Consider the following 15218-nt stretch of genomic DNA (forward strand, 5'->3'; position numbering starts at 1 on the left):
AATTTTATGTAAATTCATATAAGATCAAATACATTTCACAGCAATGGGATAAAAAAGGCCAACATGTAATCTGTCAACATACAGACTGATCGCTTTTTCTTTTTTCGACCTACTTTGGAGTTGCCAATTGGAAGGGAGTAAAGATAGAGCGTTGAAGTAAACTAAACAGATGCAGAACCTCAAACCCTTAAGCAATGTTACTCAGTTATGGGCGAGTGAAAAGACGGGAGAACCACAACATTCAAAACCAATATTTCAAATCACCGTACTCTTAAGACTGGTTGGAATCAGCTACACAAACATGCAACCTCAACAGAACCATTTCGTTGGTGATATTTACTACATTGGTGTGAAAAATGTGAAACACATAAAGCACCGAAGAGCAAACCTAAGAAGAAAACTGGCACTTGTATTTTTCATTAAGTTTAACCGAAGATTCAGGAGTTTCATTTCTCTCAATGCTGAATCTAACGAAGGTGGTAGTGACGGATCTCAAACAGAAAAGGCAACAAAGAACATGAGGCTGCTCAATGAGTGAGACGAAACAAAAAGTGACCTTTGTTTGGAAACTTTGCATATAGGAACTGGAAATGCTAGAAGTGCATTTCCTGCCAGCTTTCACTTTGGCTTTCACCCCAACCCAACAGTAGCTTCTTCAGATCAGTGTGTGATGACAGCTTTTTCATGTTGCAGTGGAAACAGGCGCTGGGACAGCCAAGAACATCTCTTTATTCGCCACGTTCTCTTCATTTTCTCCACTCTAATCCAACAAAACAGCTAAACTGGACGTTTTACCGTTACAAGTTGTACCATCCTCCCATTTAATTCCCATTCAGGAGTTAAAGTGCTGTGGAATCAATCTATGAAACAGAAACCTACACTGTCACAGAAAGTTGAATTTAGCAGGTCAAATTTAGGTCGGCCATCTGTCAGAGCTTTGAACTAAATAATGCACCTGTTGACGGTACGCTCTCCTAAACACCTCCATGTCGTGCGAGCGCTACGGTTTGACCACAGGCGGCGCTGTAGCTGATGTGAAGAGAGGGGAAACAAACATTTAGCGCAGTTTAATCAAATTAGCTTTTTTGTAGACTTCTAGGGTCAGTTTGCCTCCAGTTGTACTTAGTTTGATATTACTGACAAAACCAAACAAAACTACTAAAAAAAATCTGCTTTAGAAATAGTTTGTCATTTTGAAATTTATACATTTTTGGGTATAGTCGGATAAAAAGTCACTCATGTTTGTATGGCTGAGTTATTCAAATAAAACATGAAAAACCCAGTACAGCCCACATTACAGCTGCATACTTCAGCTTTATTTTGATTAAACTAAGGAATTTAGTTATGATCCCAAAACAAAACAAAATAAGTGACCTTTCCCATCCAACTCTGCCAATGAGAACATTTGGTACAAAATTGCAAACTATTTTAAAAGCAGAATCTAAGGGTTGTCACAAATTGCAGCATTGATGCTGAAATGATCAAACCTGTTGCCTCCCAAAACACTGGCTGCCTGCAGAGAAAAGAGTCTGGGTTGAAGCAAATAATAATAACAAGAAGAAACAACAACAATCTGGATCTCAGGCACAAATCCTTCCTCTCATCTCGAGTTCCCCACTTTATTAACAGTTTAGGGCCACATCTGATGTGCGAGTGGCCGCTTGCACTTGAAGTATCTTTGGTGAAAGTCACCCCCAGGCATTCCCCGACTTCCCTGTCGTCTGGCAACAACGTAACAACATGCTATCGTCAGAGCAGTAATGCCCGGTGTAACACGAAATAGTATACAAAATAAAAATATTCTTTTAAATAGGCATATACAAACATCGCATTAAAAATAGAACCGTATCAAAAACACAGTTATTGAGTTCACAGTCTGCACCCCCTCCGGCCCACAGCTCCACATCCAGAGTTTGTAGGTGAGGTTTTGTTGTCCTTTACTGCGACTTGAGCCCCGAACTGTTGGCGGACAGAGGGTAGGAGTAGGCTTTGCCCAACACTATGCGATCTCGAAGAAGTTTAAAAAGCACGTAATAGTTGCAGAGCAGAATAAGGCCCAGGGACAGCGTGTGGTTCCAGCGCTCAGAGCGCAGCAGAGAGTATAACTGGTACAAAACCACGCTGGACTCGATCCCGATCAGCAGGTTTAAGATCCGCAATGGCTTATGAAACAGGAACTGCAAGGACACAGAGGAGAATTGAGAATAAAAATCACTTTGGGCTTACTGGGTCAAAATAACTGAGAGCTTAACAATTTCTGTTTCAAAATTAAGATGGGTATTTCATTAAACTGACATTTTGTGCTGCGTCTGCGCCTCTTGTATATTCACAGAAGTAATTATTGGTGAGGATAGGAGAATTTTTCTAGACTATGGTGTGTTCATGCAGACCAGGCATAGATTTCTAAAAGCAATGAAGTGGTGACACGCTTCCTGCATGCTAGCTATCGCTTTCTGTTCTGGAACTACAAGATCAAGAGTGTGGAGTGTTTCGATATCTGAACTGCTTTGTCCCGACTAGGACGGCATTAAACTTCACGTTAGTGGAAAGTGCATCGGCTCAGAGGAAATAATAACTGTCAAATAAAACTGTTTTACAAGAGCCCTTCCAAAACAGCTAAAATATGCTCACTTTGAATTATGTTGTGCATTTAGCCTTTAGTGCTACCTGCCGACCAGGGGTATTTTCTAACATTTGTGAACATTTCAGAGCCTGTGTGGGTGCAGGAAATTTTAGAAACAAATTAAAAATCTGATCTTGTGAAGTGAGCAGAACAAATGTTGTAATTCTCATTTTAATTGTTTGGCTGATTTGGAAATTCAGGGTAATTTACTAAATTTTTTATTAGATATTTCTGCTTTTTCTGTGCCTTTCAAAGACTATAAACCTCCCCCCCCAAACGTTGCACATAAATTCAAATCCACCATCTGAGCAGGTTTCCTGTGGGTTTCCAGTGCATTAAAACCTCATTGGTAAAATTTTGAACTCAAGTTTTGAAGAGGAAAGTATAGAAAGTGATATTTAAGTTACATTCAATTCACAATTATTGTAAAGACGCTCAGTTAATTTTTTCTTCTAAAATAAATTTTCTTTAAAAAAAAATATGAAGCTTAAAATGCAAGTATTTTTTTAACAAATCTAATCTGACCTACATTTATCTGTTTTGACTTTTACCTCCTGCTTTCTCACTACAATGTCTTTGACTTGTTAAAACGTTGTCATAGTTTCTGCTTGTCACATAAATAACGTGACATTGTCACACAACCTTTAGACATCAACTCATCAACATTGATGATGATAAATTGTTTTATTTTAGATGATCTTATTTTTTAAATACACTGTTTTTTTCCCTTTTGATGTTAAGCAGGGCCATAATTCGAAGGCTGTGGTTCGTCATTGTGGGTGAAGTTTTATTTGTGTTTTATAATCTCTTTAATGTCAAAACTTCTTGTACTGGAGAAGTAGTTGACAGAGCGCATGCACCATGTGCAGAGGCTGCAGACCTTGCTGCGGCTCTATTCCCATTTGCTGAATATTTTTTGCCCCTTCTCTCTCCTTTATGTAAAATCAACTCAAACGTCCAGAAAACAAAACAAAAAACCTCGTACTGGACATACAGCACTGTTGAACGTATTCTTCCCTTTACAGATTTCTTCTACTTTTGCTCTTGACTCACACAAACAGAAGTTGTTGCACCAACGAAAGCAGAAGCTATCCACTTTCTTCAGTTCCCATCACAAATATTGGTAAATTGTAAAATCAGGCAGAAATTAAACATGTTTATGGCTCCATCCATCTATTTTCACACATTTGGCCTCCTTTCTCCAAATATGCAACACTTGAAAATAAGACATGCAATTAAACCGGCTTTACATATTCACCTTAGGGAAATTCATTTTTCTAAATACTCTATTATTAAAAAAGGGAACTGGTAAAATAAATTGGATTTTTAATTAACTTTTGCCTTCACTGATTACCTTACAGTACAAAACTCATTGGGGGAAGTTCAAAAGTGCATGCATTCAGTTTTTTTGTGGTTATGTTCGTGTAAATAAAAGGCCCCATTTTCATCAGGATCAAATGCTGGCCGAATACAAATCTAAAAAGCACCAATCCTCACTTCCCCATTTCGGGTTTTTTTTCCAAGAACACATGAATATGTAACTGGGTCCGACTAAACAAAATGAGATACTCACATAAAACCTTGAATGGGAAACATCAGAGGGAAGCGCAACATTATAGGATCCAACAGCTTTATATAGACATCGACTGTGTCGTACCAACACCCCCTGGGGCCAAACAGTGCTTTCTGACCACCTGAAAGACACCGACACCACACAAACCACAAACATCAGCTTCATTTGTCTCTGTGAGAATAACATTGTGTGTGTGTGTGTATGTTGGACACCTACACATGCTGAGGTGTGTTACTGTATGAACCGGGCTCCAGTTTCTGCCAGCGGCCCAGGTGAGCCGCCGAGCGATGGAGCAAGTCGCAGTAGCTGGGAGGCAGCAGTTGGCTCATCAGCATCACAAAGGCGTTGATCCACACCATAATCAGATGCTCACAAGACCAGCGCATGTCGTAGTACTGTGTACTCTGTTGGAAGGAAGGGAATGAGATTAGTTTTAACTTGGCCAAAAATGAAGGTAGTTATTGAACAAATGGAGGGCTGGGTATGAACCGGATGAAAGGACCTCATGTCAAGAAAACACCAACCTTGACAAAGCAGAGAGGCAAGAAGGCTACATAGTAAGCACTGAACAGTGAGTTGAATAGCACTTCTTTGATCCGCCGGTTAAAGTCGCTTTTCAGCTCCTCCACCTCTGCTCGAATCAGCTCGGGCGTGTCCGAGTGTATGTGCTGCGGGCAGGTGTGAGTGGGCATGTGTGGGGGGCTGGAGAACTGTTCTCTGATGTTCTCCCGCAACAGGAAGAGGAAGTCGCGAGGTCGGAAGAGCTGGGACTCTGCGAGGTCGGCCTGCTGGTGTTCGGAGGGGTATTCGCAGTCAGATCCCGGCGCTTGGCTTTTCCCTCCTTCCTGATGGAAGCAGCAGAGTGGGACGTACACGCCGAATCTGAAGAGGACAGCGAGTGAAGCGAGAGGGGAAAACAGAGAAAGAAGGAGATTCACATTATGTGTAACGTGAACACATCATGCATCTTTAAAATGTTGAGAGACACCAAGGGAGAGCAAATTGCATTTTCTGGTTCCATTAGCACATTAAACGGAAAGAGTCCCTGGCATTATTGAACTGTTGTGGATAAGCAGATCAATTAGCAGCTTTGTAAATCTTTCCTTGTAAAGATTTCTGATGAAGATACATTTTTACTAGCAATGGCAATTTATCAGATGCAACTGTGAAAATATGTTTTGTTTTGCTTAGGTAAGTGCTTTAAGGACAGTAATGGGAAAAGCACTGAATAGAAATCTTGTTCCAAGTAAACTAATCCAGTTCAGGCTTTACTGAAGTATTTTAGATTCTGGACTGAAGGTGATTAAGTGTAGACCTGTGTAATTAATCACATAATGAGTTAAAACAAGCTGAATAATCTCAATTTACATGATTTATTGTTTTCTCACCTCACTCTTTCTACCAAAACCTGGATGACAAAAGTCTTCAGTGTGGTGGTTTTGTCTCAACTAGACCTTTTTTTAAAGGACAAATTTATTTACTGATACTGCTTAATTAATGTTGTCGTTTCTGTTGCAATAACGAATTTTGAATGATTAGAATGTCTTACAGTTCCAGTGTCAAAATGTTCATTAGAATTTAAATTCATTGATTTTTGAGAATGAGTTCCTGGATTATTATGCCATTACTATTGTCTGACTTCAAAACAACAGTATTATCATTTATCGCAATAACTTCTGGGACAATTTGTCATCCAGCAAATTTTGTTGTCACGACAGTCCTAATTCCACTGGTGGAGCTGAGAGTGGAAGTGTGTGGGAGTGGGGTGCTCTGTGAGGGGGAGCTTTGTGAAAATAGGCTCCATTTTGAATGAGCAAGCGTTTAGGCACAAGCGATTAAAGGATTCCTCAAACATGTAAGAAAGAATCAAAGCAACATTTGTATGTTTTTAGTCAGGGAGTAACATTATAAGATATTAGGCTCAAAAAAGTGGATTTTATATTATACCCTCCTTTAATAAACAGTCTGATGGCAGACTTTCTGACTTTACCTCCCAACAGTCAGTGTAGGTGTAAATGTCTGGAATTAAATATTAGACAAGCACAGTGCTCTAGACAGTGATCTGCTCTGAGGACTCACGGGTATCCCAGGAACAGAAGGTTAAGGACAGAGTGGTTCCTGCACAGGTTGACCAGCGTCCAGCAGAGCACCCAGCCGCACATGGTCAGCAGGCTGAGCCGGGCAGTAATAAGTACTATGTAGCGGAACAGGGACCCTCCACTGCTCTGAGACACCTGAAAAAAGAAAATAAAAGTGATCTAACAACTACTTTACAATCATCAAGGCACATTTTGCAACTTTTGGATTAGAGCGCCAGCCAGCTGTCTGCATGCAGTTTATTTACCTCTGACACAATGGTCCAAACAAGCCTCCTGGCTAACATAACAGTGATGAAGATAGCCAGGTGGTAGTCCATTAGATGAAAGTTCTACAAGGAGAACAGAGTTAGTTATTCTACATTAGAAAAACATTTTAAAAAACCCCATTGTTCTACATTAACTGAACTAATGTCTATGTAATCTCACAAGTGAGGTAGAGGCAGCCGGGTGACTGTAGGGGTACCACCACACCGTCCTGTAGATGTTGATGTACTGGACGAATAAAGCAACCAACAGGTAGAGAAAGAGCAGGAACTCAAACAGGAAGCTGCTGTCCAACGGCAGCTCGGGGATCCGCGAGTGACGGACCGGCTCCGGAGTGATGAGAGTAGAAATAGGCGGAGCAGAAAGACCCACCGAGTTACTGCTTCTGAAAGAAGTCCAAGTAAACAGTGCATTTTACTGTAGTCAAATAACACCTTCAGTAAATTGTAGAGACTAAAACTCCCCAAAACATTTAGTTAAATTTGACTTCCTCACAAACAATGAAAGAAAACAAATGAAATACTAGAAACATAAGCATGTGATTTAATAATCCTCACAGCTTCATAACAAAAAGTGAAAATGACCAAGTTCAACAAGTTTATTAATCAGTGTGCTACAGTTTTTTCATAACAAAAATCCACAATTTTTCTGTGTCAAATTTCTAGCCTTTGCCTGGACTTCTTTTTATGAGACTTGATAACAGAATCTTGACCATGAACTTGCTTTAATAGCAGTGGGATCCTATTACCAGCAGGCTCCACAACACTGGAAAATGAAATGCTAAATTTGGTGTCAGATTTTCAATGTGGTGAGCTACTTCACTTCTTTTGTGACATTTTGACTGGTTTAGTTGGTCTGCTGTTACCTTGAAACCTACTGCACACCTTCTCATGAATACATTTAATATTTGAAACAAATCTGCAATTTCAGGAGGATCCTAAACATCCTAGAGACAGCAGAGTTTAACCTCATTCTGGTGTAAAGCGATCTTCATATCCAGGACCTCGAGGTCTGGCTCGATGCGTCTAAAAGTTCTGCAACTTTTAGATGCGCCACCGCTTCAACGCAGTCGAGTCAAATAATGAGGTCATCGCCAGGACTCTGGAAAATTTGACTGCATACAGGTGGTGATTCATCGATTTGATTCAGGTGTGTTGGACCAGAGGTGCAGCTAAAAGGCACCAGAGCTTGAGGCCTGGATGGGAAGACCCTTGGCCTACAAGTTCAGTTGACAACTTCTCCATCTGTCCTTGTAGTTGGACGGACGGAAAAAGCTCAGCCTTATTTATTTACAAACTGGGTAGGAACCACCACGAGATTGTGACTAATTACTACTCAAGAATAATGTTACCTGGTCGAACAAGTTCAACTGACACCACAATATTGAAAAGCGTGTCTGAACTGATCATTTGAAAGCTACATGTGTTAAAACTGACATAATCTGTAAAACGTACAAATTATATGAAAGTTACACAGGGTAAGACTAAACTCTGGAATAACAGAATGTTATTTCGCTTTTGAAATTTCTCCATTTGCATAACGGTGGACCTATTTTTGGTGGCCGACCAAAGCTGGTAACTGTGCAAAGGTTTGACAAGCAGAGCGTTTAAAACAGGGAAAGACAGAAGGAGCTTCCATTAAGAAGTCCTGATAGAGACACGACGATGTGGCGACCGTCCTGACACATCTGTGGTTGCTGAAACACTGACAACACATGCAAAGGTTCAAATGTGGAAGTTGCCACAGCGACGAGAAGAAGCTCATCATGCAGGGCCAGAGGGATTATTCAAAACCCATCCTCTTATCTGATTCGCAGTTAAAAGAAAACGATGCCAAGCTGTTGATTAAATATCAAATTTCAATGATTTTTTTGTAAACAGGGCCAAAACGTGTTGTATGACAGGTTCAAATTACAGCAGGACAGTTTTTTATATATAGTTCTTTATCAAAATCTGATTCACTGTTAGAGCTAGACATGGAAGCAGCTGGATAGTTTGGCCAAAATTACGTCACATAGCAACAAATGTTTGCCTTGGAAACAACAATTCAGATTTTTGCCACTAATCTACTTCATAACTACATTCACCAGGAGGAAAGTTGTAGTTTTTTAATATTTATTTTACCTTTACAGTTGTAAGAATTTTTAATCAGAATTTAGTCAAACCAAAGACAGCTTGTTTATTTTTTCTTTAATAATCAATAAAATATTGTTAAAGCTCTTTAATTCATTTTCCTGCAAAAAAAAGTCCTTGTATCAACACAGCAAACACCGCCTTGACACAGTTTGTGTTTTATGCCCTTTTCTCCACTTATTGACTATGTTGAGCTCCGTGTTCTAAACAAAGTCCTGTTGCAGCAGCTCCAAGTGTCCTCAAAGCTGCATATGTGCATTACCTGTTCCTGAGGCCCGTGCCATTGCTGACGCTGCCTCCGACCAGAGTCTGCAGGGACGGCAGAGAGGAGCGACTTAGCTGCTGTCTGCTGGGACCCCTGCGGCCTCCTGGCATGGTCGCCAGTTACCGTTCCTCTCAAAAACCCACCATGTACTTCAAGGTCACTGCAGGGTGTAACGAGGAAAACAAAAGGTTCAATTAAAACAAAAAGAAACGGGTAGGGGGAACGAAACAGATCATAAAAAAGCAATTGAAAACCAGCAAACCTGAAAGGTAAACAGTAATTAGCGTAAGGATGTGAGACATTAACTTTACAACCCATATGTAATAAGTACACGTTCGAGAAGTTAATTAAGTGAGAAAAAAATAAGCTGCACAGATGCTCCTGTTTGCCAGTGGGCGGGTTCCCAGTTGTTAATGCATTTATGTGTCATCACTGTAAAAACTAAATGTCACCTTAATGGTGGTGAAAACGCCACCATGATTAAATCTGACAAGATTTTCTACAGAACTTTCTTACTTAACTTTGGGGACTGCCTGTAACTATTTTCACGTTCCTAAGCAAAAAATAAACATAGTAAATCTGCCACGCCATGGCAAGAGTTCAGGAAAAAATACTTAAGAGTATTTTGTGAAAGTGGATTGTGTCTTTTTTTTTTTGGCTTTGGATTGGGATGTAAACAAAGATCTTTACTACAACATCCAGGTTGTAACCAGCATAAAGACAAAGAGATTTATGTCAGATCTGTCCGAGTTTCAACTCAGCTTGGCAACGGAGCGGCGTAGATCTTACAGACCAAACAAAGCAGCTTTCTGCAGATGGAACTTCATTGAAACTCTGTTTGTTTCTCATGTCGCTACCGACACAACCTCATCCAAAGCCTCCCTTATTGCAACATCCCTGGTTTTTGTCAAATAATATCTCAATGACACAAACGGAGCGACCCCCAATTCTCAGCGGAAAAAAAAAGCAGCCCTGCCCGGCTGAGCTCAAACTGGAAAACAACTGGCTAGAAGTGTTTGTCAAGTTAACTTAAAATAAAAAAACCTGGCAAATACAGGAGCAATTCACCTTCATTGTGTTACTATGTACTAAGTACTAAGTACTATGTGTCTGAAACAGAAAAAAAACAATGTAGTAAAAAACAAACAAACAAAAAAAAAAAGCTTTTGGGTCAGACTTTATTACAGTAGGAAAGTTGCAGGTATAACTACGGTATAGTAACCAGTAATGTGCTGCATTTATAGAGCAAGCAGGAAAACACACACAGTAAAATGTCTGACTGGAACATAGACAACAATTATGCGGGCACTTTAATACTTTTTGGAAAGTTTGCAGGTTATTAAAATACTGCAAAGTTCAGAAGCTGCCTTAAATATTTTTCAGCCCCTTTGCAAAGTTGGCACCAAATGTGACACTTTATTAAAACAATGAACTGTGTATCCCTACATCCCAATTGATGGGGGACTTTTGCTTATCTTAATTAATTTTAAAGTAAAAGTGTTTCTTCCAAACCAAATTTAAAAGCCCCAGCGAAGGCAAAATCAACTCGCATAATAAAAAAAAATAATTGACAGTCTCTATTAATGGCAACAAGATTTATATTATGTCCATGTAAAAAAAAAAATAAAGAAGCAAAACAACAAAACTGTCTGATCTCTGAAATGCTACCCTAGTTGAAAAAAACAAAAGTAAGTTTAGTGCATTAAAATAAATCCTCTTTACTCATATTTGTCTGAGTTCATGTAAATTGAATCTTAATATATTTACTATTCACTAAGGACTTAAAACAAATCATTCATAACTTGTTTCTTCCTCTACTTTACCTCTTAAGTATTTCCACTAAGTAGACTTGTAATGTCTCAAGCAACTGATCAAACCTGTGGCTGACAACAAGTGAAACATCACAAATTTAAGCTTCGGAAACTTAAGAAGAAAGCTGTTGACAACGCATCTACAAATACGTAAACATTATGGCAGCACTTCTTAATTAGGTCAAGTTATGAGTGGCAGATGTTGTTGTCCTGGTGCAAAGGTCATTTTTAACGGGGAAAGTAATCTACTGAAATGAATTGAAGTGTTAAATAAGGGTTTTAATTAAATTAAATTGTGCTTCTTGTGTTTGAATGCCACTGTCTTGACTAGAAAACCACATGTGGTAGAAATCAGATTTTAAACTGTGGCGTTCACTTTGCCGCAGAGCAACACAGAAAATCCTTTCTGCCTGTAACCATCAGGCTTTAAGACGCCCAAGTCTGAGTTACTTATAAAGTATATTCTATCGATCCATCTTAGATTACATGTAGCAGAACTAATAAGAACATTTTGCTGGTAATTTCCAGGTAAATCTCAGTATATGGTGGACAAATACTGGCGGCTGCCTTAGGTGAGTCCAAATTCCCTCTGAAGTCCCAACTTCAGTGTGAAATTCAAAACCTAGTAGGATCTGCCGAATTGTTTTCCTCGGCTGCTTCGGAGCAACGCAACACAGCAATGAATTCTTCTGCATTTTGTATTTTTAAACCCTGAGGCAACATGTTCACTGAGGAGGCTGTATAATATTCAGAGTGTGACCAAGACAAATAAATCTGTTCTTGCTCATTTAATCACACGATGTGCACAGTTAAGGTCTGCTTGTGCTGCAATAAATGATAGCTAATCATTTAAGCACCATGCACTCATGCACCATGATGCCTGTAATATGCGCTCAATGCAGCGCAAAGCGTTTTAGAAGGCAGAGAGGCGGCGGTGGTCAAGTCATTAAGAAAATATAGGTGTCAGCCAGAACTTCCCACTTTTTTCAATAATAAGAAAAGGACAGAAATATTTTTAATTATTTTTCCCAGCAGCTTGAATAGACGAGTCTCCGGTCTGTTTGCTATGAGCTGAAAGCCAAACACTTTTTAATTACTTCTTTATCCATATCGAGGTGAAACTGTCAACAATAATCAATATCGTCGCACATTTTTCTAATACAGTGGAGCCCTAACCACTAAGTTCTACATACAAGGAGGCCATACCGGACTTTGATGTTGGACCTCTGACTTTCGCACTTGGGATTTTGTCACCTAGAAACTTTCTGTCAACGTTTCAAGTTTTGAGATGTCAATTTTAAAATAAAAAAAACACACACTAGTTCCTTCAACCAGTTCCACTGTTTTTATATAATTACACTTAAACAGTAGCAGCAGTGGTATTTATTGAGGCAGTACTTTAAAAATAAAAGTTGGAGATCCGTTGTTTTCTGGTCGACAAAAACCAAGGGCTTAAAACAAGACATTTGAATCCCTATGTTAAAACAAGCTGTGAATACAAGCCCAACCAAAACATAATCTGTAAGACCCGATTTAATCGTCACATAAAAGGGGCTTCATTGTGAGTTTTGTGCATATTTCCATTCTTCTCATCATGTATTTTAAATGTTATTATGTTAACTAATCAACCCGGTTTTCCTTGCCGTTGTCACACAAAGCAGAGGCTGACAGCATCCAGCCTCTGAGTGAACCACCATCTCCTCTATGCTGATGTACTTTATGAAACATCGTGGAGATGCTGATAATGGGGATGACGCGTAGCAGCAGCTTTAGGCTGTTTGAGCCGCATCTACAAACAGGAAACAGACGTTAGCATGCACGCAAACACACCACAAGGGACCCGAACTACAGCTGTAAGTCAAAAGTGAAAACAGGAACTGTTGACTACAGACATTAACTACAATGACTCGGTCTTTGTGTGCAACCGCGCGTCTCTCTTTTGGGCTTTCAAGTGGCTTTTTGGAGACGATGACGTCCTGAACCGATGCACTTGTTGGACTCTGCTGTTTTCTTTCCTCGAAGGAACATTTTGCTGTGAGGCGTTTTATGGCCACCGACTTGCTAAGACATGCACTAAAAGCTGCTTGCGCGAATCATGCCACAAGGCAGCGTTGTCAATGTGTTCACCCCACGGAAAACTTGCGAGGACACTTTATAAAGCTTGCTTTGTACAAAGGCACACGCGTGAAGCTGCCAGCCCGCTGTTCAGCCTGTTGGAGTAAATGAGCAGCGTTTTAAAAGCTAGGTCTACTCACACAACATCGACAACATGCGGAGGGCTGAGCTGAGCCGAGCGAGGATGCATCAGTCAGTTGTGTGACGAGTCCAGACAGCAACGGGCATTTCTCCACCTCCCAGCTTCAATATCCAACACTATGCGGGCGTGGCGACGACTTACAACGGCAACGGCGACGCTGGGGGGTCGCTCTCTCCTCCTCTGGAAACATAAAACGGCTCTGAAAGTTAGTGCTGGGCTGGAGGAGCAACAGTGTGAGTGCGCTGCACAGAGACCGACGTGGCAAAGCAGCACCGCCTCGGCTCCCGTCGTCATCCAAACGCGACTCCGAAGAGCTACCCGCTGCGTGGTGACTGGGACGAGAGCGTCGGCCGGTTCTTTTCCGGGATCCGAATCACTTGGCTCAGCTCACCTGGAAAAGTGAATTCTTTCCGCTAGAGATGTTCACTTAGTTTTGCTCCTTGATTTGCAACTAAGACCAGCTTTGATGTTTATTGAGAATATGTCAGTTCACAAAGGTAGCTCACCATATGTTTGTTATAAAAAAACAAGATTTTTTTTACCCCTCCAGGGGTCTTTTTTTTTGTGGTGTCCCTTATATGAAAGTAGGCTGACAGGAAAGGGGGAAGACATGCGGAAAATATCGTCGGGTCCGGGAGTCGAACCCGCGACGGCCGCGTCGAGGACTCAAAGCCGCCAAACATGGGTCGCGTTGTCCCCTACGCCACGCCCATAACCTTATATTGTTTTATAAGGTTTTTTTTAATACTATAGGTTATTATTTCAAAAATAACCTATAGTATAAAACACAATACACTTACTGTATGTGGTACTTGTTTATGTTGTCTGTTAAAGACCTATATCCCTAATGAGGGCCAAAGCCAGTTCCTAATGTTGCAGATCTCATTAAGGAATAGGAGCTTACCAGTTCCGATTTGCATCTTTGGCAGTATTCTTTAAATTAGAAGCACTGAGCTCTGCAACATATGTAAGCATGCTTCTTTAGTGTTTGTATTCCACATTTCAGGCAATGTAGGTACTGCTACTGATGGCACACACCAGACATAACACTTTCTGTAATGCAGGTGTGTCAAACTCATGTTCGTTTTGGGTCAAATCCATCCATCCATCCATTTTCTGTTCACCCTTTGTCCCTAATGGGGTCGGGAGGGTTGCTGGTGCCTATCTCCAGCTACGTTCCAGGCGGGAGGCGGGGTTCACCCTGGACAGGTCGCCAGTCTGTCGCAGGGCAACACAAAGACATACAGGACAAACAACCATTCACACACACCCCTAGGGAGAATTTAGATAGACCAATTAACCTAACAGTCATGTTTTTGGACTGTGGGAGGAAGCCGGAGTACCCGGAGAGAACCCACGCATGCACAGGGAGAACATGCAAACTCCATGCAGAAAGACCCTGGCCGGGAATCGAACCCAGGACCTTCTTGCTGCAAGGCAACAGTGCTACCAACTGCGCCACTGTGCAGCCATACACCAGACATAACACTTTCTGTAATGCAGGTGTGTCAAACTCATGTTCGTTTTGGGTCAAATCGAGGTCACAAATATTCTCAAAGGGCCGTTGCAGAATGTTATTGATAAAACTACCACATTAATAAACTGTTAAAACATTAACAAATGCATTCTGTTGGTATTTGTTAAAATTAAATAGTACTGAGCATCTTTTAATATATTTGGCACTACACAGACAAAAACTGCTTTGATTTGGCTGATAAAATAGCATTTCTGTGTGAGGCTGTTTCCTTTAAAGACCTATTTCCTATTTTATGAGGGCCACATAAAAAAAAAAAATAATGGCCGATTTGGGCCCCGGGCCTTGAGCTTAACACATATACTCTAATGCATGCCCTGACCCCCTAACTGTAAAATCCAACATAAATGTTGTTAGATTATTATTATTATTTTTTTTTTTTACTAAGACTGGTATTTGAGGAAAAACAAGCTGAACTGACTTTCCTTTGTACATGCATCAGTCAAACGTTCACACCTGCAAACGTGAGGGAAAATACTTGGAGGCTCAGAGAGGCTTTTTCAAAGAGCAGTATTTATGTACTTTATGGAGCACACTAGTTGTAATGGCACAATAACATAACGGAAGGACAGAAAAAAAAAGAAGAGGCTTAAAGCTGTTCACATAAATGAGTGGGCAAAATGAACAGGCTCAGTCACAGCTGATGCATCACAACTCCTG

At 40.5% G+C, this 15218-nt stretch overlaps 1 protein-coding gene across 3 annotated transcripts; it reads right to left on the reverse strand.

The window, feature by feature from the left end:
- Positions 1-710: 710 nt before the first annotated feature.
- On the reverse strand, positions 711-13328 carry tmem39a (transmembrane protein 39A). Of its 3 annotated transcripts, none has more exons than XM_023332663.1 (9): positions 13023-13328; positions 8954-9116; positions 6722-6941; positions 6541-6624; positions 6276-6430; positions 4721-5078; positions 4413-4600; positions 4197-4317; positions 711-2177 (listed from the first exon to the last, which is right to left on the reverse strand). In XM_023332663.1, exons 2-9 carry the CDS (start codon positions 9064-9066, stop codon positions 1938-1940), a joined length of 1479 nt encoding a protein of 492 aa, XP_023188431.1. In that variant the 5' UTR covers positions 9067-9116; positions 13023-13328; the 3' UTR covers positions 711-1937. The 3 variants fall into 3 exon arrangements, with proteins under 3 accessions (XP_023188431.1, XP_023188430.1, XP_005799828.1); XM_023332662.1 differs by having other exon boundaries at positions 6722-6944; positions 13166-13327; XM_005799771.2 differs by having other exon boundaries at positions 6722-6944; positions 13023-13327.
- Positions 13329-15218: the final 1890 nt, after the last annotated feature.

The sequence above is a fragment of the Xiphophorus maculatus genome, chromosome 4 (assembly GCF_002775205.1).
Source record: "Xiphophorus maculatus strain JP 163 A chromosome 4, X_maculatus-5.0-male, whole genome shotgun sequence".
Taxonomy (NCBI): domain Eukaryota; kingdom Metazoa; phylum Chordata; class Actinopteri; order Cyprinodontiformes; family Poeciliidae; genus Xiphophorus; species Xiphophorus maculatus.